At 43.5% G+C, this 23,595-nt stretch overlaps 1 protein-coding gene across 2 annotated transcripts in view; it reads right to left on the reverse strand.

Annotated features, from left to right (window-relative positions):
- Positions 1-4,224: 4,224 nt before the first annotated feature.
- The window catches only part of POU6F2 (POU class 6 homeobox 2), a 470,305-nt gene continuing 450,934 nt past the window's right edge, over positions 4,225-23,595 (reverse strand). Inside the window, exons 8-10 of one of the 2 annotated variants that reach the window (XM_057733429.1) lie at positions 17,543-17,711; positions 8,213-8,381; positions 4,225-4,749 (exon numbers count right to left, since the gene is read on the reverse strand). In XM_057733429.1, coding sequence (XP_057589412.1) covers positions 4,245-4,749; positions 8,213-8,381; positions 17,543-17,711 — 843 coding nt within the window. In that variant the 3' untranslated portion in view covers positions 4,225-4,244. The remainder of the gene's footprint in view (positions 4,750-8,212; positions 8,382-17,542; positions 17,712-23,595) is intronic. The other variant, XM_057733430.1, reaches the window with a different exon arrangement.

Below are 23,595 nucleotides of genomic sequence, written 5' to 3' on the forward strand. Positions count from 1 at the left end.
GATTTCATTTAAATAAGTTCAAGCTGGATTTCTGTAATTTGCAATCAAAAGAATTCTAATTCATATAGTATTTCATTTGAAAAGTTAAAATAATCATGTTGTGAATTAGTCTGTCATGAAACTCTTCCTTCTGGTAACATTTGGGATTGTAACATATGCTTATTTCTATGCCTACAATTTAAACGACCTGAGTTCAAGACACGTTTAGCCTAGAAGCTCATGTCAAACAATTCTTTATTTTTTATGGTACAAATTAAAAGTGACAGATCTGAAGCTGTTAAGAAATACACAAAGTGCAGCTTTACTGACCATACAGATATTGCTCTAGATTAAGTACAGTTTTGTCAGTTTTTTTTTTTCTTTTAAACATTAAGCAACCTGTGCAGATAAATCAGCTTTGGTTTCAATGTCAGAGCAAGTAAGGAGCTTTTAAATATCCAGTTTGGCTTCTTGGTCACAAGTCCATCATGTCAATGTCTTGTCATGATGCTTTTTGCAAAACAACCCAGTCTGTTTTCCTGCCCTCCTTCCTGCTGCCCGCTCCAGGCACGGAGAAGCAGCTCTCTTTGCCGTGTCTCATCAGTGACTCTGGTAACCAGTCTGGATCACAGCACGTAGGACAAAAAAAAATCACTTCCTTAACAACAAATAAACAAATGTGCCTCACGGAATTTCAAGTTGAAGACAAGCAAATCACGTGACAAAAAGCTCATTACAAAATGTTATCCAAACAGATTTTGCCGTCAAACATGGAAATGAAAATCAATTTCCTTTTTCTCCATTTTTTTTTAAGCTTGGTCATTAACTGGGTACAAGTAGAGTGCTGAGGTAAAACATTGATGAACAGTTTGTATTTCTTTTTTTTTTTCTTAAAATAGGAACAGTTTAGTATTGCAAGATTGTCAGCAACATTTAGCCATATCTGTACAATGTGCATATACCTACAAATATTGAGCTTTGGTCCAGCGTAGAGAAGATGTGAAAAGGCATTTTACAATTTCTTTTTGGTTATAGCTTGAGTTCTTTGATACACCTCTACTTGTTGTTGTTGTTGTTTTTTTCCTAGCTCCTTTTGCTTTTTTGTTCTCTCTTTTTGTGGAGTGTGTGTGTGCGCATGTGTGTAAGTGTGTGTGTATTGTGTGATTACAACATAAAGAAACCAAAAACCTTGCAATGCAATTAAAACTCTCAACTGTTCACAATGTTTTGTTTTTGACTGAAAAAGAAAAAAACCCCCACAAACAAGTGTCAAGTATAACATCCGTCACTTTTTCTTTTTCATGAAACAATGAAGAAAATGAAGACGACAGTAATTTAAAAATACGTAAGAAAAATATTGAAGCTTGAAATACAATCACATATGCCTGAAGCGGCTTTTACTTTTTGTTAGTGGCAACCTTAACCTTTAGTTCATGGAAACCTAAAAGACACTTAAATAATACTGGCACATGGAGTTGTTTACAAGTGGAAATAAGAAATGTAATAAAATTAAGCAGTAGGTGTGGTCCCAAAGACTTACACGTTACACAGTATAATTTATATTCCTAAGAATCTGTTCAGGCACCTTTTTATGCCTTGTAGCAAAAAATTTATCTGTAAAAAATTAATATAAGAAGCATTACAACACCTTATAAATAATTTATAAAACAATACAAAATTATAAAACTATAAAAAAAATCACTGCACATGAATGGTTTTACGACTGTGGGATGAATATATTTCTTTTTTTTTTAATTCCACTCTGGAAGATTACTTTTATTTTATAGTTTTACTGTCCTAGTTATACCCTCCCAATTATAGATCTCCGAACTGAGCAGGCCTTATGTAAGTGCTGCTGGCATGTGCTTAAACATTTAGCATCCATCATATGTTATCTTGTTAACGTCTCTTCTTGGGGAGCTTTTCTTGATGGAATTTGGAGCGAGTCCTAGGAGAATACAAAATCTGTTTAATCAATACATTTTTGGATTTCTGAGTCATTGATATTTGTGCAATTTTCGAGGTGGCCAAATGGGTACTGTGATGTCGTTGGCACTGAAGATCAAGTTAGCTGTGGTCCAATTAGCATCAGACTGGAGAAGGAAACACTTGTACAAGCAACTGGTTCCACCTCCAGGATTTCACTTAGAGTTTCCTTGCTGGTTGTCCCCTGATTCCTGCATGAATCATCTGGGGAGAGAGTGTAGGGTGGGGACTGTTACACCATTGCCTTGACAGCACCAGCACAGGGGCCAACAGAAGAAGAAACTCAGACCCCTATGGGGGAGGGATTGTGTTAGGGGAAGAAGATGGCATTTCTAATCAGTTGGGAAGCTTGAGGTTTTTTTTTTTCTCTCTCCCAATTTACTTTTGGATCACATTAATTACTAATTAAATATTTGGGAATGTTTACATCTCCACAGCAAGGAAACTGACACTCTCTTTTGCCTGCTCTGATAATGGAGCACTTTTTGTCTCTTCCTGCAGGAAACATCAACCGCAGGTCCTGGGTGTTTATCTGCACAGCTATCTTCACATCTTACCTTTTCCTTCTGGCTTATTAGGTTATTTTGGTCCACAGATCTTTGGAGTACGTTATTTTAAAAAGTGAAATAATCCCCTAGTTCTAAGAGTGAAGGCTATTCTGATGTGCTCGGTCAGCCACTTCTATATTTTTCCTTTTAGTGGAGGCACTTCCTTCTTAACACTTCCCGTCCTCTCAAGAGCCCAGCTGCAATTCCCATTGTTTAATTCGTCTGCCAACTTTCTGCTCCGTTTATATATCCCAAGAAGAATCGCTTCCCCCTCCCTGAAAAAAGTCTGCCATCGCTATTGGAATGAAAGTGGTAGCAGAAAAGATGCAATTTACAGGATGCACGATGGCCTTTAACAATCTGGTCACTCACTCTTTCTCTCTCTCTCTCTTTTTGGCCTGTTTTCTTTGTCTGTGTGTGTATGGGCGTGTGCATGCTATGTGTGTATTTTGACTGAAATCTTGAGACATTTCTTTGGCTATCAGACTTCTGAGAGAAATTGCTTTGCACGGAAGCATAACATAGATGTAAGTATTGAACCAAATGTGCAGCTTATGTTTATATTACAAAATTAGTTTTGGTCAGCTCTCCATGTACGTGGCCAACAGACTGAGAAAAATCCCAAGCTCTGGTGTGGAAAGTGAGCACAATTACAGCTTATGCCAGTGTTGACAGTTCATTGAGCAAAGCCCTAGTTATTTTGGAGTCTCTCCTGCATTTCACTGGGATCTGAGTGGAAAAGACACCGTGCCCGCTCTGTGGCCTTCCAGCAGACCCTGGTGGCCACGCGCACGGGGGAGATGGAGAGATGGAGGAAAATGAGAAATGCGAGCTCCATTTTCTTTTCTCAAACCCACAGGTCATAGTGAGAAGAAAGCAACGGATGCTTTGGCACAAGATCCCAGATGCCCCCTCCCCCCCGCACAAAACAAAGAGAAACGAAAAAGAACCCCCTCCCCCCAAATAAAAAGCAATAGTGAGCCTCAGAGAATGGTTTCAACAATGACACCCACCCCACAGGTGGTGACAGTCGATGGGGACGATGAGAGAAACCAGGCTTGCTGCTTTTCCGTCAAGTACAAACGTAAAAACTCGGAACACAACTTTACACGCAGAGAAGAGTAGTCGAATGGTCGCGTTTGCAATGCCACGTTTCTGACTTTGGTTAATAGGTTTCATAGTGAATCAGCACTTAGAACCTGAAAGAATGCCGTCCGCAGTCCCTCCTCCAGGTGGCAGGCTTGTATTCGCTTTGAACAGAGAAAAGTTTTTGTTTGTCGTTGGTGTTTTGTTTTTTGTGTTTTTTTTGTGTTTGTTTTTTGGTTTAGTTGTTTTTCCTTAAAATGTGTTCACATTTTCATAATATACAGAAAAAAGTATGTGGTTATTTGGTTTGCTTTAAGTCCATTAAAAAACTGGCTTTGGGGAAACAGGTGGAGGAGGGAAGCATCCTTCCTCCACACACCTGCACTGTGGTGTATTCCTTGTTTAAAAATTTTCAAAAAAAATTTGTTTTTCTTTTTTGGAAAATCCCATGGACGTGTGTAAACCATCCTGTCCACTTGGTAGTTTTCTTAGTCTTTTACTTACAAGGGTGATGACTGGGGCTATCTTAAAATTTATTTTTAATTTAATTTTTTTTGGGGGGGGGGGCGGGTTTAGGGGATGAAGTCCCAAGGATGGAGTTTAGTTTCTGTGGATTTTTTTTTCTGATTCCAGGTGGGCGTCTCTTTAGGAATTTTCTTCCAGCGAGTCTGTTAAGGGTTCCAGAGGCACCGCCGTGGCCGGCTCATGCTGTTTTAAGCGTTTAATTGTGTTCTTCAGGGCTTGCCTTTTATTGCAGAACCAAACTCTAACTACTTCCCGGTCATAGTTCAGCTTCTCGGCAATTTCGGTCATTTCCTGCCCAGAGGGGTGTGTGTTCTTCTCAAAGTGGGCATTGAGGATCTCAAGGGCCTGGGGTGTGAAGGAGGTGCGCCTCTTGCGCTTTTTGGACGGTTCACTCCCGATAAACTCGGTCAGGTTCTGCATACCTGCTCGATGGCGGGCCTCAGCCTCAGCCATCCACCGCTCAAGCACCGGCTTGATCTTCTGGGCACTTTTAGGGGTGATGTCCAGCTTTTCAAACCTGGCAGGATACAAAAGGCCAGGGTTCAGTTTGGCTGTCAGACTGCTAGCTATAGTGTTCTCTTGGGCTTCCTGTGGTAGGAAAAAGTGGCTTCTCAGGATGGTGTGTCTGGGGGGAGAATTGAGAAAGAACAGTCTTACACGGAGTCCTCTGCCAGGGTGGGCCTCCTGCCTGCCTGCCTGACTGACTGGCAGAGCGAATTCACTCCGGATAAGCAGCCCGCCCAGCTCAAGCCAGCGCCCACCCTCCCGCATGCTTCATGCCCCGGCATGCAGCCCGCACACCCACACACGGACCAGGGGAGCACGCGCGGAGACTGCACGACACAGCAGGCATCACGATGGAAACAAAACCACTCGCAGGTCTTTTTCCTGGAAATGCTTGAGATCTGAGCTTTGATTGGAATCTACCCAGCACCATTTCCCCCCAACTTCAGAATCCTTAACGCAAAAATTAACGCCAGGAAGTGACATCAAAGACAACAGCTGTCATGTTCTTTCGTTTAAAACGATTCTGTTTATGTTTTCCATTTGGTTTCCTTAAATTCCCCCCACTGACTTGTGATAAAAATATTCTATCTATTCTAATCGTCAGTGATGGCAACTGGGACAAGTTTTCTTTTATGGTTCTCTTTTCATCTCTGTTTTCTGTCCCATTTTAATCTTTCTCTCCCCCTCCCCTGCCCCCTCCCATCTCTGTCTCTCTGATAACAAACAATTTTCACCATATGTAAGTTAACAACATGCTCCCTTTTCCCCTAAAACATAACAGCTTGCTACTTTACTGTTGGACTCAAACAGCTGGACACATTGTAATCACTGTGAACACACCCCTCCCTGGATGTGCTGGGGCGGCCTCTGTGCCTTCCAACACCGTCTGGTGTAATGGTGTACTTTTGCACCAGGGTATCAAGCTGTGTTTAATGTGCTATATCTGCAAACTCTACTTGAATGATATCATTTTCTGTAAATGAGGTCTTCTCTATATCAATTGCCATCAGCAAGTCTTTGCCACACTGACTTAAAAAACTATGAAGCATCTTGGACAAAATTATATACAGTGTTTTAAGAGGTCACCCTGGTATCAAATTCATATGCACTCTCAACGAAATACAAAATACTACCAATTCCTTTCACTTGTTTGTTTGTTTATTCTAAATCCAAATTCACAACCCTCCAGGATGACAACTTTGGATCCATAGTACTCTCCTCTGTCTTTTCAAGTTCAGTGCTATTGGAAAACAACCCTCTGACTGCAGAGTGCATCTTATTACAATAGACTGTTTTCACAGAGCAAAAAGGAACCTGCTTTAGTCACAGTATGTTTTATAAGGATGCTTGCAAACGGTCACAGAGGATAGGCTTCCTTTATGTGCCTTAATCTTAATTTTGGATATCTTATGTTGTGATAAGCAGCGCCAATAGTATCAAATTTTAATGTGATTCCCATAGCATTCCCTGCCACGTATAGTTCCAGGAGTTATTTATTTATTAAAAAAAATACCCAGCTTACAGCTGGTCAAAGAGGAAGCTGAAAGCAACACATTTTGCTTTCAATATAAGATGAGCTAATTATTTACTGTCATTGTATGAGCCTCTCACTTGTGGCAGGCTCCCCTAAAGCCCTCATTGGTGTGTTCATTTGCCACATACCACACTTTACCATCATTCGTTATAAAAGCCCCAAAGCTGAAGTTTGGATAGCATGACAACAGGCTTTACAGCGCCATGGCATGGAGGTCAAAGCTCGTGATAGGGATATCCAGTGTACTGCTGGTGGGTTTTCCTCTGTGTCTCTGATGAGGAGGCACTTGCTAAAGCATCTGGGAGTCACTGCAGCTAACAAGGGAGGAGTGACACCAGAGTGTGTGCAAATGCAGATCCCTGCCCCTCTACCTTAAATTAATTGGAGTTGTTTCACTGTCAGATCTTGGTCTTTTTCAAGACTTCCATTTTTTTTTCTCGGTAGTTAGCTCCCAAAACTACCTCACTGAAACACTAGAAGCTAGAGAAAGGCCGAAAAGTCAAGGCATCTGTCATCTTCTATTATACAGTGAATTCCCAAAGTTGCTTTTCATTTCAGCCATACCTTTTTTTTCGCTTCCCCTGGGGAAGATTTTTAGACATCAACATATTTGATTGGGAATGCCCAAGAGACACTACGTGTGTTCGTGAAAACCTTAGATAGCACTTAAGCCACGAAAAGGAAATCGCACTTTAGGACTGAAAAATAAGCCAAAGAGGACTTTAGCAACAATAGCACATGGGCAACAACTTGGCAACCTGTGGCAGCCTTTATCACAAGGCTGTCGAGATGAAACAAAATTAATGTTTCCCAACAGGGAGCAACAGTATTCATATCATTTGATGCTGCTTGTTAGTGCTGATGCTTCGGTACATGTTGTTTGGAATAACATATACAAGCCTTGAAACAAATTTCCCAGCAGTAGTATCCTTGTATAGACTGAATAAAGGTTATTTTCTACAGGGAGGTATCTTATAAGAAAAAACAGTAGGGGAGGCCATAGAAGTGAGAGGATCCTATGGCGCTTTTTGTATTTAACAACAATCAATGGGTTTTATGGAAAATCATTGAGCAAAATGTGAGCTGCAAGCTACTACCCCATACTGATGTTATTTATAACCTTAGTCTTAAACTGCAGGAAAAGTACACTTCCATCCTTTGGGGAATACATTAAAAGTATAAAGAGCAGATAAAAAGACAGCATTTCATGGATCACCAAGAACAAAATCCACTTAAATGAGTTTAGAGTTGGTTTCTTGGCTTTTCCTGATGGAGGAGGACTCATAAGACATTGCCCAAGAGGAAAAAGCTCTTACCGAAGTGCCTTTGTTACCTCATGCATAAACATGGGATTAGTGCAACACACACACACACATGCACCGGGTCCGCTTCTGGCGGCCTGACCCAGATCAACTCGAACACCACCAAGGCTGGCTTCTGTCATGTATGTATTTAATTTTGGGAGGGATGGGGCGAGGTTAGGCCAGATTCTCACTTCCCTCTTCTGAGCTATGTAAAGCAGCCGCTTCTTTTTTTAAAAAATGTGCTTTGAAAGTTGTGTCTGGCAAAGCAAGTTAAAAAATTCCTTCGTGATCACAAGATGGTTCCTTTTTTTTTTTTAAGGTGTGTTTTCTTAGAAAATCCAGACAGCCATCCCTGAGCAGAAATGGTGGGAGTGTTAACACCACCTGGGACTGGCGGCTTCACAGTATCAGTCCGCAGACAGGAGACAGTGGATCTCAGCTGCGAAGGGCGGTGGGTCCAGAGGGAAGCCTCTGGCCACGGGGGTGGGGGGGCTGTATTTGCAACGAAACCGCCTTGGAAGTTCTTTGTGGGTTGACAGGAATTATCAAGCCAGCCCCCCACATCTGCTTTAGCAAAACTCCATTTCCAACAATATCACCAATCCCCACACATCCCTGCCCCAAACTGCGTTCCCACGCTCTACCCCTCCAGCTCTGCCCACCCGAAGAAGAGAAGCTGAGCCCAGAGGACAAGCGAGGCCCGGGCCGGCCAGCAGAGGCGACAGCATGCGGGCGCGGGTTACCTGCAGATGGCCGACTGGCTGTATGCGGGACCCTCTGTGGCACTGAGGGCCTGGCCCACCTGAGTCTGGGTCAGGCCAAGGGACAGGCGCCGGATTTTAAAAGCTTTGGCAAATTCTCGGATCTCCTCCAGATTAACCCCATCCACCTCACCCGCCGCCGTCTGAGGATCTGTGGAGATGTTTTTAAAAAATCGGATCAATACGTCAACGCACACCTGAGTACTACCTGTTCATCACGGCTGATGAGACAGTGGCTCGGTTTATAATAGCAGAGTGGTGGGGAAGCCACATGGCAGGATGTTCTTTGTCTCCCGGGTGAGGCACTCAAGCCCCCATCCTCAACTCATTCCACCTCCACAAGTCATCCTTTGAGATAGCTCTATCCTGGATAAAACCACAGCGAGCCCACCCTGCCACTTCCACAATACAAGATCGAGTTCCTTAGAGCTTAACAGACAACAGCCAGGGCAGGGGGGGCACCAGCTATGGGGGACACAACTCCATTTTGCCCATAAATATGTTCAGATAATCATGTAAAATATAAAGATGGAAAGACTTCCGTTTGAAATGTCTTAACTGGACTCTTGAGTGCTAAAAATTGCCCTTGAAAAAAAACGTATTTTGTATTTTCCTTTACCTGATCACCGCTGCAGCCAGGCTAACAGATGGTAACGTTGCCTAATTTCTTATGTTCACATTAGCCCCTCAGAGGAGCGTGCTCATGAAGCTGTGAGAATAATATTGTCTCCCCCTCCCCGCCCCCGCCCCAGCAATTGACTGACACAGACGCCTTTGTACCCTGAAAGGGCACATCATAAAAAATGCCTACTGCAGGAAAGCTCCTTCGGTGTGAGATAACGCGGTCAATTTAGGACTTATCAAGGGAAATGACACAACAGCTGGAGAATGAAACTACTCCCCCCCCCCCCCCCCCCCCGCCTGCTGATCCCTGGATAAATGAAAGCACACACCAAGCTGGAGACAGCATGAGTTGGGGATGGTGGAAGATTTCAAAGTGCAGCTCCATCCTGCCTGGAGCGAAGCCCTTCTCCCTGCAAGCCGACTCTATTGTTCTTCACCTCATACCCCGGACTTAGGTGAAAAGTTTTTCTCTTCTTCTTTCTGCACAATCGCCCACCAATTTCAGTCAATTCCAGGACTTGTCTAAGGAACTGGGGTAGACTCTATTAGTCTCCTGAGCTTAGGGCTCTAGAAGCTCCTGTTATCATGAAAACAAATAAACATTGGTACTCTAAGGGCCAATTTTTCAAGGACTTTTAAATAAAGATGTTAACATCTGTGGGGGGCTTGGAGCTTCCTGTATAGATTCTCTCATTACAGGGGAAATGGACTCCGTCAACAGAATCAGTCATGGAGATGTACATTGTACCCGTATCTTCTCATTAAAAACAAAATCCTATAGAATTCTTACATGCCACTGAGCATAATTTCATGGAGGAAAGATGGATGAAAAGTGGTATAATCACGGCAGTTAGTCTCTAAGTATTTCTTAAGTGACTTCTGGAAGTCCTAATGAGTGGAGAGAAGGAGCAAGAGAAAGAAAAGGGGGCAGTTCCAGCCTCCGTGGAGTTTGCTGTCTACGGGGGGTTGGGGCTCAACCTTATGCATGAGAAATAATTAGAGAAAAATACCAGGTTGCCTGTAGTCAAGAACTAGTAGTGTGGTATCCACACCGGAGTTTATAGAGAAGAGAGACGTGACAGAAGAGAGGATTCATCTGAGTCGTACCCAATGGGCAGCTCTCAGAGAATATTCTGGTCCGTGGGAGCAGGGTGCAGACGGGAGGAGCTGAGCACTGTGGGGATCTCCGGGGGGTTTGTAGCGGGAGGGGGAGCTCGTGCTGGGGGTGGTGACTATTTCAGTGCAGAACATTGAGAATCAATGTCCATGGACAGGGGCAGAGGGTGACTATAAAACTGATCGGCTGTTAAGATTAATTGAAATCCTGCTTTTTATCCTCAAATTCACCGCAGAAGGCCAGCATCACTTGGTTAATGAAGACTTGCTTGGGTTGTGCCTGGCGAGGGCTGACCTGTGGATCTCAAGTCTCACCAGGCTGGAGCCTCTTGGAGGGCTTGCTAAGGATTCCAGGAGGTCCCATCCATGCACACAGCAGCTGTGAGCCCCTTCTCTGTTTCTTGGTTTAAAAACTCCTAGAGCAGAAGTTGCAAGTGAGCAGCTTGCAAATAAAACTCAGCTTTTTAAGTGCGCACAAGTTGGGGGAATTTCTTGCCAACATTAAACACTGGGAGATTTCTAAAGAAAAATTTATATATTTTTTCATGTTCTTTTGTAATGTTAGATTTGGCGGCACCAGGTCCATACTTGCCCTTGGGAGCAATGTCAGCTGGCACTGACTCGGGCTGCCCCTTCAGCTCCTCCTCTTCATCCTCATCTCCAGACCTTCTCAGACCTGCTGCCTTGCTGAGTCTGTCTTGCAACCCTGCATTTAGAGCACGCATTCCCAAGGGGGCGGAAGTTGATTCTGAGGTGGTGGTGGGACAGGTGGAAAAGGCTTAGGTAGCACAGTGGTTGCGGTCCCCCAAAGGCCCAAGGTACATAAACAGAACCGATGTGCAGTGTACCTGTGATATTAACATTTCATAGGGGAAGGAGGGCAGTTAGGATAGAAAACCCTAAATGGGCTCCTCGTCAGGGGAGGAGGCATAATAAACTAATAGTTGAGAAGCTCTGGTGTAGAACAGAGAAGGACACTTGGTACAGAATGGCACAGGGAGGGGCGCCTGGCCTCTCTCAAAGAGAGAGGGAAGAGGAACTGATGGCCCTGCAAATGGGGGCAGTGGAAGTTCAAAACCGAGGGTGAAAAAATGGAAGCCGGAGACTTCCCTTGTAACAATATGGCTTTTAGGACAGTGGTTTTCTTAATTAGCTAGGTCTAGGAGCCACCTGATGGGACCTGGGGTGTGTTTAACACGTACTGCAGGTGATTCTGAGGCAGAGGATCCGCTGACCCCACAGACAGAGGCTTTCTCTGAGGCTCTGGCCGGACAGCGTCTGGGCGCGGCATCCCCTGCATGTCTTCCCTTGACCCTCTACCAGCACTATTCGCCCGGTTCCATCACAAAGAGGACGTGCTCTACCACCTTGTGTAGGATGATGGGCCAGAAAGGCTACTCAGCAGGTGCCCCCTCCTTGCCTTCCTCTACTCCCGGGCCCACCATTTGTGGCAAGTGGCAAACATCTGGGAGTCAGTGGACTGGGGTGGCCAGGGGAGTCTGGAGTTGGGGGGAGAGTTTTTCTCTGAGCAAAGCTAAGAAGCTCCTGTTGTCTTACATTAGCCCCACCTCCAGATCAACAGGAAGCAACTGAAGGATCCAATAGACCTGGAAGGATTTCGGAAGTCTGCTCCAGTCCCAGGGTCTGTGCTGCCAACCAGAGTTGGCAGTGTAGTACCGGGCAGGTTTATGACTTGGGATGCAATTTTGTGCGCGTCCATTCTAGCTTATGTCTTCCCTTCTCCTGCTGCCTTTATTGTTTACCTCCTTCCTAGTTCCTTGAGACCAGTGACTAACTCCACGTGTGTGATTGTGCAGGTTGCTTTTGGCCAGATCTCTGATAATAACCGGAGTTGAGAAGAAAGCCATGGCCTCTTACCCCTTTTGCCCTGAGCAGTTGTGTGCATTATCAGCACTTTTACTCTAAAGCTCAGAGAGGTGGGTGCCTGGCCCCCTGAGCCCTTGGACTTCTGTGAGGCCCCTTATCACACCAGGAAGCTGAATTCCTTCTTCCTTCTCTCACACATCTCTCACTCTTGTCTTTTTCCTGGTTCTACTCATACAGCTGATAAGATAGGAATTCCGGTGAAATTTAAACAGGGTGATGGTCTGTTGGACAAAGGTCTGGGGAGGGGAAATCTGTATCTCATTGTTTGTGCAGTTTGTTGACTGCTGGAGATGGACTGCCTGGCTTTCTTTATATTATTGTTCTCATCCATAAAAATCAGATGGCAACATGTATTATGATGGTTTCATTCCATGGGTCCCAAGACTACAAAAGTCTCTGCATCCAAAAAAGGGGCCCACCCATGGACGAATATTAGCTTTGCCCTGATTACAACATGTGGGACATGTCTTCCCACAGTGGGAGAATGCCTTAGATGGTGTCCGTAAGGTGTTTTGAATGAACAAAAAGAAACTAATGCTATATATATATATATATATATATATATATTTTTTTTTTTTTTTTGGTGCTGAAGTTTCTGTCTCAAACTCTTGAGGTTTTTTCTCCACCATTATATGCTTTTCTTTTTTGAGGCGAGGAAACCAGAGGTGAATGTGGTCAATGGACACTTCCCTGGAAGGTCACTTTAGCTCTCAGTCTGGCTCAGAGGTTGGCAGTCTCTGGGATCAGTCAGTCTGGCTCTCCATCATATTATTCCTTCTCCTGCTCTGGGATGGTTGGGTTAATTCTAAGGATGAATCTCAGGCCATCTTTTTTGTTTTTTTTTAAGTTTTTTTTGATGTGGACCATTTTTAAAGTCTTTATTGAACTTGTTACAATATTGCTTCTGTTTTATGTTTTGGTTTTTTGGCCCCAAGGCATGTGGGATCTTAGCTCCGCAACCAGGGATCGAACCCACACCCCCTGCATTGGAAGTGCAGAGTCTTAACCACTTGACCACCAGGGAAGTCCCTCAGGCTTGATGGGGACTTCAGAGGGAGCCCTCACGTGCCGCACAAGATGGATCCAACACTTTTAACCAGCTCTAGGGAAACCCAGTCTGGGATTTCTCTGCACTAAGGAGGAAGTGCACCTTTTATAGAAGTTTGCTCCAGATTAAGTCAGCCCAGTATATTAAATACAAAGTCAGAAAGCAATGACTTCCAGGGTTCTCCCTGAATCTGAGCCTTGCTCAAGGAGCCAGAAGATCAGCCTATGTAGGGACTGACTGGCCTGGAGATTTATAATACACTGGCATTGAACATTGGCAGTGATTTGTAAGTATGATGATAACGTTTTTCCCAAATCAAATCTGGAATGCATGGGTTGAAAGATTTTTATGGGAGCTAAATGCAAGTTGTGTGAAAACAAACCTGTTCTGTAGAATCTGGCTGCATGGTCACTGGGCCCATACAGACTTGAGCACTCATGATGGACCAGGACAGATATTTCGTTTTGTTTACTTTTAAAAATTTAGCTCCTTCCAACTGTTCACCTGGACATCAGTGTAAGGGGTTGCTGAATGGGTTGAACACTTTCCATTCATCCACATCCTCCTCTACAACCTCTGCTTGTGGGATTGTTTCAGGAGAAATATGCATCTATAAAGAAGGTGCCAAGTATGAATTCACTGCCTTCTAAACACCCATCTGCTTTTTAGTGCTACTCTCACAGCAAATAATGGGAATATTTACCAAATATTTCTGAGAAATAAGAAACCACTTGGGAACGTGCAGTGCAATTTGGGAGAACAGCTTGCTGGCCATGTGGTGACTTCATTGAATTGTGGAAAATGGGTGAAATTGATCAAGTGAATCAGAGGTTCCATTGCACCATAAGCCATCACCAGGCATCTTTATGTTCACTTTATAGTTTGGGTTTTTCTGGTATTAACTCTCAGTCCCTTTGCTGTCTAAGAATCAAGTTTACAGGCCAGAGGTTTTAAAAATAAGTGTCCTGAAAAACCAAATCCAGCAAAGAATAAAAAAGTCCCACATCTACCTGTTTTTAAACAGCAACTGTGTAAATCTTAAGTCAGTTTGGGACTTTGTCATTTGTTTGACTCTTCTAGACTTTCCAAAAGCCCTATGATGGAAACTATAGTTACCCCTGGTGACAGTGGAGACCGAGCGAGGTTTGACACAGGGCAGGCTGTGCGGTGCTGTGAACAGGTGTGCACGTTTCTTAAAGAGTGTGCATATTTGGTATTAACTCTGTGTTCTTTTGCCTGGAGCAGGGCAGATTACGGATGACCCACTCACTCCAGTTCATCTGGAGCAATGGCAGGTTGCCCAGAGGTAGGCAACCTTGACCATGACCTGGATGGGTCATTCACCAAGGTTTTGACGACAAGTTCAAATCCAATTTGACCTGTTTTGAATGATGGCCTTGGCCTAGTGGAGGAATTTGTTGACCCATTAACCATCCAACTTAATTCAAGGATTATTTACTCCAGCAAGTCCTTCTGTTCTGCTCAGTCTCTAAAACTGAGATCACTATCTACTCTATTGCCATAGTCTTTATTCATACGTTGATCATAGCATTTATTTCCCTTTATTGTAACTGTGTTTCTTTGTTATCAGTTCATGAGCTCCACCAGAGCAGGGACCACATCTAGCTTATTCTTGCTTCCTTAATTTCTATTCTTGTGCCTGCATATACATGATGGTCAAAAAGTTTATCTTTTATTTGTAAGTTGACACCCTCTGACTGAAACGTGCTTTTCCTTCCTGTAATTTAACCTGTGTATTAACTGCATCTGAAATATGGGGTTGAGTCTCCCTACATTAGCCTATTTGTAAATTCGGTAAAGTTTAAGCTCAGACAAAAGTAATTTTAAATGCATATTTCATGCTTGAATATAAATTTCAACATATGCAAGATGTCTAGGGTTTCTCTTCATATTGGCTCAAAGAAAAATCCTGTGCTTTAATTGTAGGACATGGATTCAGGCATTTTAAAATTATTTGAAGAATATTTAGGTGATTTGACATAGTTTATCATTAAAATTGCACTGGATAGAATTTATGTGAAAGCACCCTGTCTTCTAAGGCAGCAGTGCTGTGTAGAATGTGTATGACCCATTGAGTCTGGCTGCCTGGGTTATTATCCTGGCTTTGTCACCCAGGACATTTGTCACAGAGTGTCACAGTCCCTCAACTGAGACTGAATCTGGTCTCTTTTTTTTTTCTTTAAGAACTTTTATTGGGATACAATTGACATACAATAAACTGCATATATTTAAAGTGTACAATTTGGTTTTTTTTCTTGTTAGTAATGTGTATATTGAATCTGGCCTTTTTGACAGAAGATGGTCAAGATGGGTTGTACTTTGCAGGATCTATTTGATGCCAGCTTCAATATCTGAAAATGAGAATTTGTATTACCTTGTTGTGAGTATTCAAATCAGTAAAATATTGGAAGTGTTTTGAAAACCCTACTTTACAGATGAAGGCTTAACCAGAAGTTTGTTTGGGGGTAATCAGTATCAGAAAATGCTCCAGGTATTATTCATTCTATAGCTGGGTTTTGAGACAGAAGGGAATTAACCAAACAACATGCTCAAAATCTGTAGCAGTTGTAAGCCCAGCACTGGGTTTGTGTAAAGCCCGACCCCTGGTGGTGGTGCTCCTGGACCCTCTCATATGTGCCAGAGAAGGCTCCTCATTCAGGCTCTGCATTTGAGTTTGGAGTTTCCTGCTTCAAGTGCATGTGGTAAAGGAGTCTCTTTCCCCTAGTTCTTTATATGGCTGGTCAAGGATATTCAATATAGTTCACTCATTATACATGTGGAACTTAGCTATCCCATTGGCCACTGTGCAAACTGAAATTTCATTTGGCCCATTAAGTAGCTCTGGAACTGATTTCTAAAAAAGGCCAATTCTTCCCTGCCCAGCTTGAGACAAACGGCAAGGTAGAACCCAGTGCCATCCGTCTGTCTGTCTGTCTGTCCATCCATTCATTCATCTCTCTGTCCATCCAAAATGTACTGAGTATTTACTTTGTGTAAAATACTGTTTTCATGGTGTGGTTTGTACTTTTCATATTTAAATATTTAATATTTAACTTATTTCTTCTCTTTAAGGTGTTCGATATCAGGTCCTTTTCTTGCAGGACCAAAGCTTAACAGCCTACTGTAAATTTATGACCTTGCTGCTATTTAGAAATAGAGTATTTTATAGAAACCTATGCAGAATAGTGAATTGGAACAAAGTTTGAATCTCTTCTCATAACAACCCTATAAGGAGTTTCTTTACTGGGGAAAAAAAGCTGGCTATAATTAAATTAATTTTTTATGAGTTTATTCGAGTAAGACTAGGCTTTTTGGCCCAAATGAGGGGTTATATATCTAAACAACTTAAAATAACAGGTTGATGGCAAACTCCATCAAAGCCTGAAACTCTGTGTGGTGTTGACCCATTTTTAAGATCAAGAGCATCCAGGTACTGAAGTACTTGGGCATTTTAATATCTTTCCATAATCTCTCATTCTCTTCTCTGTTCCACAAGCATCTTTTCTTGCCTGAGTTATCCATAATTGAATATATATGTATATATGCACACATATATGCATGCATTTGTATATATGTACATGTATATTTTGGGGGGGGCGGGGTTGCTCATGGCGGGAAGACATGGCAACCTCCATTTTGCCTGGCATTTCCAGACTTGCCCTAAGATACGGAGAATCCCTACTGTTCCTGTTATAACAGGTCACCCATGACACTTGACCAAACCTAGATACTTACGTGTGTCCTTGTTTTTTGGCACAGATGCCTCTGCAGTGCTTTCGCCCTTTAAGCCCATAACTGTTAGAATTTTGGTGCCTGGAGAATTATCATCTATGCACATATTCTTGATTTTATGTATAAGTAAAAATTGCACTAACGGTAACTAACATTAAATTAGACCGTTGTCACATTCATCTCAACAGGTCTCTATCTGCACGGGATACGTATGCTGTCTTCACCTAGGGCCAAATACCATTTCTAAAATGCGTATACGTGGCCCACTCAGGGCAGCAGACCTTCAGGCTTGTGTTATCTTATGAATGGTTGTTCAGAGGCTTCTCATCAGGTTCCAGCCCGTGCAGCTTCCCCCTCGCACCACTGGAGGCAGCTCTTGGCACCCACGCACCGCCCGCCCACAGGCACGCTCTCTTTTGTTTCCTCTGACACCTACAAATAGAGTGGCAGGGGACTTCAAACACAAAGAAAAGCAGCTTGACCTGCCGGCTGAGTGCCTGCTGTTGGTTATTTCAGGTCTGAGCTGTGTGGCTCATGCCCTGAAAGCGGATCAGTTTCTCCCTTCTGAAGTGGCCAGACTGACTCAGCACATCAGAGGGCACTTGAGGTGGAAACGGCCCCACCACGCACACATTTGGGGCGGGGGGCCCTGCTTCCCCAAGGAACTGTCTGGCCCTGGGCACAGATCTCATCCCAATATTTGCCTAGCAGGGCCAGGAAATTCCTCCTTGACGTGAAAGAATCAGAGAGAGAGGCAGGGAGGAAGGGATGTAGGGGAGGAGGGAGGAGAGAGAGGGAGAGAGAAAGAGAGAGAGAGAGAGAAGCATTGCAATTAGGCAACAAGAAGGCCACCATGATTTAACCGAGCCAGAAAGGATACTTACTGCTGACTAACTGGCCCACGCTCAAAGCTGAAGAAGAGGAGGATGAGGAGGAAGAAGAGGAAGCCTGCCGGACGGGGCTTTGAGACATGGATGCTTGGCTGTGAGCCAGGTGCAGAAGGCTGCTTTGGGAGGCTGCTTGACCCACTGACGTCTGGGAGGGTTGGTGGAGCTACATAGGGGGATGTAAAAAATACACAAAGGCATGAAAAATTAGGAGGAAGATGCCAGGGAACCAAAGTGTTGTCTGGGGTTGAATCGTTTTATTTTGAAGAATATATACTTCTCTGCAAGAGTGCACACTCTACACAAGTGGGATTTTTTTGTTTGTTTTTTGTTTTTGTTTTTTTGTATATAATATGTTACTACTGCCTTGACAGGCATTTTATCAATAATTCTAAATATATTATTAATTTCCTACTTGGCTTGCTGGAGCACCCAATTTTCTACATTTCTTGACCGCAGCATGTGATTGGACTCTTTCTGCCTGTACATGCAATTACAGTGCACTTGACAGGCTTCTCAAGAATGTATAGATAAAATATAACACCTACCATCAACTTGGAGTGCAAAACTCAATATCAAAGGTGGGCTATGCCCAGTGAGTTTGTCTTAGGGAACTGGTGTTTTTGGGAAAGTTCCAATTTAGGCTGAGTGTATGTGGGAACTTCCTGCTCTCCCAGACCAAAGAGTCTGGGTGTATTACTGTGGCGTCTGGAAAAATGCTAAGATCCTATCGAAATTAAGAGAGAAATTAGGGTAGTCAGGACAAAAGTATTGATTAGTATTTGTAGATCTCTGTTGTCGCTTTCTTACTCTGTCCCAGCACTTTGTTTAGGACTTTCATGTCCTCTCATTTATCTCTCACATCAGCCCGAGAAGCGGGTATTATTTTGACCCCTCTTTTACTAACGAGGAAGCTGCGGCACAGAGAGTTTATAGGATTTTGTATGTTCCTTCAGCAGGTGTGGAGGTGCTGGTCTCTGGACCTATAAAGCCTGACCCCGGAGCTCGAGCTCTTAGTCATAGCGTCACAAGTAAGAATTCACTCATTTTTGAAATCTTGTGTACCGTAAGGAAGGTGGTCTTTATGTCCATGGATTCATGACTCCTTTACAGGTTATCAAAGTGCTGTTGTTCTGGGAGGTGAGAGGCTCGACTGAGGGGAGGAAGGAGAGAGGAAAGGGAAACGGTTGCAGGTGCTGGGTCCACGTGGAGGCCCGGGAGGGGGTCTCCATCCGTGCGTTGACCCTCTAGGAAGCTGACACGAAGGGCAGCCCCAGACCCAGTGCAAGGGCACAAGTAGTCTCAGCCGTGGCCACCGTTGCTGATTAGACGAGTACTTTACAAAGTGCTCTCACAGCCATCACCACACCCCAGAGGCGTAGGAAGGTTTTTATAAAATATCTTTATAAAAGGAAGTCAGGTTGGGAGCAGAATCAGGCCAGGCCCTGAACTCTGGTGGGAGAACCAATTACAAAAGATCAGGCACTGATTTTTTACCACCTCCTCGGGATCTAAGAGGCAGCCTGGGAGGTTTCAGCTTCACATCTGTCACCGCTTTCCCAGTGTGTGTTCAGTTTCTCATTCAACTTTATCAAGATGTAATTTACACATAATACAACATACCCATTTTATGCAAACATTTTGGTGAGTTTTGTCAAATGTATACATCTGTGAAACCACCACATAATCAAGATATAGAACCTTCCTATCAGTCTATAAAGCTCCCTAACCCCCTTTGTAATCAATTTTCCCTCAACTCCTGGCCCCAGACAATGACTGCTCTGCTCTCTGCCATGATGGACTCATTGGCATGGTTCTAAAATTGGGATTGTATAGTATGTACTCTTTCTGCATCTGCCTTCTTTTGCTCAGATAGTGTTTTTGAGATTCACCCATTTTGTTGCATATATCAGTAGCTCATTCCTTTTTATTGCTGAATACTATATATAGTATATATGTTTGTATGTATATCTATGCCACAGATTGTTTATCCATTCATCTGCTGATGGATATTTGGGTTATTTCCAGTTTGGGGCTATTATGAAGAAAGCTGTTATAAACATTTATGTGCAAGTCTTTGTGTATAACTGTGTTTTCATTTCTTCTACGTAAATACCTCACAGTGGAATTGTGGAAATTACGGGGTCATACCATGAATGCATATTTACCTTTTAAAGAAGCTATGAAACTGATTTCCAGAGTGGTTGTAACCTTTGATATTCTCACCAGCAACATACGAGAATTCCAGTTGCTCCCCGTGGTCACCAACACCTGGGACTGTCAGTCTTTCTAATGCCCTAAAGTGTTTTTAACCAGCAATTAACATTTTCCTTTCCAACCATTGTTAGTCAAGTGCCACTTTGGAAATGTGCTTTGGGAGCCCGCTCCCCTCTGGTCTTCCGTCATGATGCTTTTGCTGCCCAGATTCACATGGTATCTCTAGGTGGCAGATACACCTGGCATGATCTTGGGACATAAAGGATCGTCCCGAGGCCACGAGGCTACTGAGCATTAGAATCCAGGCTCCCGCCCGATAGTCCAGGGCTCTTTCCAGGAGGCCAACCTGTCCCGCTCCAGAACTGTCTGCAGTTACATCTCAGGCAAACATCCTTATTGTGACTCCACTGTGCAAAGACTGTGAACTAAAGATCGTTATAATTGACACGGAACCCAAATTAATATGCATCAAGCATTTGCCTAAAGTAATTAGCCAATCTGCTGAGCACATAATCAACAACTGAATCCAGTAAATTTTATTCTGTAGGAACACACACTGAAGATTAAATCTATTTTTAATTTGCTTAATAAAATGTGATGGATATTTGCACGTCAGTCTACCCCCTCTAGCCTATTGAGTTGTCCTTCTAAATATTGTTACTTGACAAAAGCTTTGGACAGTTTGGAGTTACTGAATCATGAGCTAGTCCTCGGTTTTACCATTTCATCAATATTTTATTGGCCCTGGGTGCGGCAGAGGACAATAAAGGAACTGGATAAGACAATAATCAATTAAAATTTTTCTTCCTCAGACATAACTCAGTAAAGAAAAAATTATTAGGCTGCAGTCTTACTTAGGAGTCACTAAACAAGCTAGGGCTTATGCATTAAGCTACGCAGGAAAAGGAATTCTAGAGGAAAATAAAGTAGTTCTTTTTGAAGAGTTTGTTCCATGTCTACATAGTCAAAGAGAGACATGAATCTAAGATACTAAGACTCTAGAAAACATGAATTTCTTCCAAAGGAAATAAGCATTTTATTTTAGGACATTAAAGTCCTGCTTACCCTCCAGCGTTCGACCAGACAGTTCAGAACAACCAATAAAAATTCTGAAAGGCTCTTTTTCTTTCTTTCTTTTTTAATTAATTAATTAATTGGCTGTGTTGGGTGTTTTTTGCTGTGCGTGGGCTTTCTTTTCTTGCAGTGAGTGGGGGCTACTCTTTGTTGTGGTGAGTGCCGTGGCTTCTCTTGTTGTGTAGCACGGGCTCTAGGTGCATGGGCTTCATTAGTCGCAGCACATGGGCTCAATAGTTGTGGCTCACGGGCTCTAAAGCGCAGGCTCAATAGTTGTGGCGCACAGGCTTAGTTACTCCGAGGCATGTGAGATCTTCCCGGAGCAGGGATCGAACCCGTGTCCCCTGTATTGGCAGGCGGATTCTTAACCACTGCGCCACCTAGGAAGCCCTCTTTTTCTTTTTTAAAATACCTTTTAGTTTACCTTATTACTTTTTTTTTTTTGACTGCACTGTGTGGCTTGTGGGATCTTAGTTCCCTGAGCAGGGATTGAACCCGGGCCCACAGCAGTGAAAGTGAGGAGTCCTAACCACTGGACCACCAGGGAATTCCCCTGAAAGGCTCTCTCATTTGTCAAGAATCAGGATTTTATGGTTATGGCATTTCTAGTAGATTAATGCAGGCATGGAGAGTCCATAGAAAAGGAGGTAAGGGAAGGGGCAGTTCACGTTAGCCTGGGCTTTGCTTCATCCAGAGACGGAGAGAACAATGTCCATCTCACACAGGAGATGGGAAACAGGAAAGAACAGGATTCAGAGTCTGAGAAGCTTTATATTTCCTGCTGCCTCTCACAGGCTGGCTTCGTTGGTTTGTTTGTGTTGGTTGGCACTGCTGGAGATATTTAATATGTTCAAGAAAAACAGATACAAGCACACTTTAAAGGCTTTCCTGATTTACTTTGCCACTGCTCCTCATAAATCTTCTATGTGTAACACACTATATCCTTAATAATATTTTAGTTTCTGGAATAAAGCATCTTCTAATTAAATTCACGATTGATATAAACATAAGTGGGGGTGACAAGCATCTTGAAAATGGGATAAAATGCAGAACCAGAATGTGACAGACAAGTTGGAAAAGTCAATTCATAGAAACAATAAAATTCAAATGGGATTAAATATAGAGAAATTCACTTGGGAGTGTGGGGGAGGGAGGAGAAACTCTACAAACGTGCAAAGGCAAAATGTAGGAGACTTGCGCTTTTATAAATATGTCAGGGAGTCTAAAGGAACCCCAGGCTAAACTCCCATTGTGTTGCGATGGAGAAAGTGAGTATAACCCCGAGGGATGGAGCAGAAGCAAGAGTGTGCAAGACGACATCATGACTCTCACTCCTTCTCTGCACTGGCTGGCCTTTCTCTGTGTACTGTGTCCCTTATGATAGCTTGTAGAGAAGTGAAATCAGTGGTTCTCAAGACTTCGCACTTTCAGAATCACCTGGAGGGCTGTTAAGACACAGATTCCTGGGCCCCACCCCCATAGCATCTGCTGGTGCAGTAGGTCCAGGGTGTGCCTCAAGAATTTGCATTGCTATCAAGTTTCCAGGTAAGGCTGATGCTGCTGGTTGAGGGACCACACGAGGTTTTGGAAGGAGCTTCTCTTAGAAAAAGGATAAAGAAAGTGATTTATTATGTCTAGACAAGAGAAGCCAGAGCCCAGATTTAATAAGAACCTTTAATAATTAGAAGGACGTAAAGAATATGTGAATATTATTGAGGAGTTCATTCTATTGTGGACAGGACAATTGCACAGATGTTAAATTTGCTGAAAGATTTAGGGTTGACCTCAGGACAATCTAACTTGAAAAATTTTGAGGACTAAAATTTTGAAAAATTTTAACAACTAAAATCTCCCTTGGGTATCATGTTCTAGACATTTAAATCTGGAGATTTTAGTTATCAAAACTTTTCTAGACATGATACCCAAGGGAGATTTTAGTTATTGCTGCAGGAAGTTTAGACAAGTAAGGAGGGAGTTATCCAAAGGCAGAGTTTAGGAGACCTATTGGGTTTCCTTCTGGCTCAGTTCCATGACTGAAACATCTCTTGAAACTAAGCAGGAAAAAGAGCCCCAGATGTAAGGCTCCATCGCAGACCCCTCCTGCCTGCAGGAGACTAGGTACGGTAGGAGCTCTAACGGTCTCAAGAAAGAGAGCTGAGAGCAACATCACTCCTCCAGGCGCCACAAGGATGCAAGGAAGGGAGGAGAATCAGAATCTGAGCAGGTTTCGGGGGAGATGCCCAGACACAGGCAGGGAAGGCCAAGGCAGTCATCACACAAGTTTGGGACACACAACCAAGGCTTGGCAGGGACAGGGATGGGAGGGGAGTCAGATCTTAGTGCAGAGGAAGGGGGTGACAGAGAAAAAAGAGAACTAGAGAAGACAGTGCTGTGTGAAAGGTCTCCCCAAGCTGCTGGCAGGTGCTCATTTGGAACATACTGGAAAACAGCAGAAGGTACAGAATTGGAAAGCCACAGAGGGGCCTGAGCTGGCTTCTCTGGGAGCATGGCTCTGGGATCTGGTGTCTCAGACAGGGAAGCACTATACTTTGGCAGCAGTTAAATTTGAACATGATGGATGGAGCACCCAGAGTGGGCTGGGTCCTGAGCGAGGCTGAATCAGTGTGGTCCCTGCTTTTCAGGTGTAGACTCGTAATAACAGTACAGGTTGATGACGGTGAATGGGAGCAAGGGAAGGGCAGACGTGAGGGAATGATACAGGGAAGCTTCATGAGAGAGGGATCCTGGGCAGAGGGGCA

The sequence above is a fragment of the Hippopotamus amphibius genome, chromosome 4 (genome assembly GCF_030028045.1).
Source record: "Hippopotamus amphibius kiboko isolate mHipAmp2 chromosome 4, mHipAmp2.hap2, whole genome shotgun sequence".
Taxonomy (NCBI): Eukaryota; Metazoa; Chordata; class Mammalia; order Artiodactyla; family Hippopotamidae; genus Hippopotamus; species Hippopotamus amphibius.